The 1,177-nt window shown below is 36.7% G+C and overlaps 1 protein-coding gene across 1 annotated transcript; it reads right to left on the reverse strand.

Moving 5' to 3' along the window:
* Positions 1 to 564: 564 nt before the first annotated feature.
* Positions 565 to 1,170, reverse strand: LOC126496578 (olfactory receptor 8K3-like; the record flags this gene model as incomplete). The annotated part of the gene is made up of 1 exon (XM_050134048.1): positions 565 to 1,170. A coding segment is annotated over one exon (606 nt), but the record flags the coding sequence as incomplete, so codon positions are not given.
* Between the last annotated feature and the right edge of the window lie 7 nt (positions 1,171 to 1,177).

Raw genomic sequence — 1,177 nt, forward strand, 5'->3', positions numbered from 1 at the left:
GCCACCATGTGGTTGCTGGGAATTGAACTCAGGACCTTTGGAAGAGCAGGCAATGCTCTTAACCTCTGAGCCATCTCTCCAGCCCCCCATATCACCTCTTGATAGACTGATAAAGTTTGATTTTATATCTACTTACACATGTGTAAAAGTACTAAAATATAAAGAGTGAACTTGCAGGAAGTAAAACCAAGACACATGTTAATATTGAGTGATTTATTGTAAAATCCAAAATACAATATCCATTTAAACCCTCCTGAGAAATCTTATTCCCTTCATTTACACATAGGCTTTACTGTTGTTAGCTCTTCTGTTGTACTTTTCTTCTGAAGCAAAGCTTTTGTGCTGCTATGTTTATTTATTTTTCACAAACACACATATGTATGTGTAATACATGAATACACACACACGCACACACACATATATACATATATATGTATATATATATATATAGAGAGAGAGAGAGAGAGAGAGAGAGAGAGAGAATATCTTCTATCTTCTTTCCCATTGTTGATGTTTACTTCACTATTGTGAATTATTTGGATTACTTTTAACAATATAGAAAATCTACCAGACAATATTGCAGAGTTTTTCCACTGTTTTTTTAAGAGAATCTTTTACATCTTTGTTCCTCAAGCTATAGATTAAGGGATTCAGCATAGGTATAATCTGACTGTAAAATATGGAAGTCACTTTGTCAGTGTCAAAGGCATGAATGGACATAGGCTGCAAATACATGAATATCAAAGTCCCATAGAAGATAGCGACTACTGTCAGGTGGGACCCGCAGGTAGAGAAAGCCTTTCTTTTGCCCTCAGCTGAGTTCATCCTGAGAATAGCTGCAAGGATGAATACATAGGACACAATGACCACCAGAACAGAAGAAAGCAAATTAAAAGCTGATAATATTAAAATTATCACCTCAATTTCATGAGTATTTGAGCAGGCCAAAGACAACAAGGGGAGACCATCACAGTAGAAATGTCTGATAACATTGGGGCCGCAGAAGGACATAGTGAAAATCTTTATGGTAAGCAGAAGTGAGACAAATATACCATAGAGGTAGGGAATGGTGACCAGTATCCAGCATACTCTTTGTGACATAATGACAGTGTAGAGGAGTGGTTTGCAGATGGCCACATAACGGTCATAAGACATTGCAGAGAGAATAAAAAATTCA

This window comes from Alexandromys fortis, unplaced genomic scaffold, assembly GCF_014885135.2.
Source record: "Alexandromys fortis isolate MF-2015 unplaced genomic scaffold, M_Fortis_MF-2015_v1.1 scaffold_9069, whole genome shotgun sequence".
Lineage (NCBI taxonomy): Eukaryota > Metazoa > Chordata > Mammalia > Rodentia > Cricetidae > Alexandromys > Alexandromys fortis.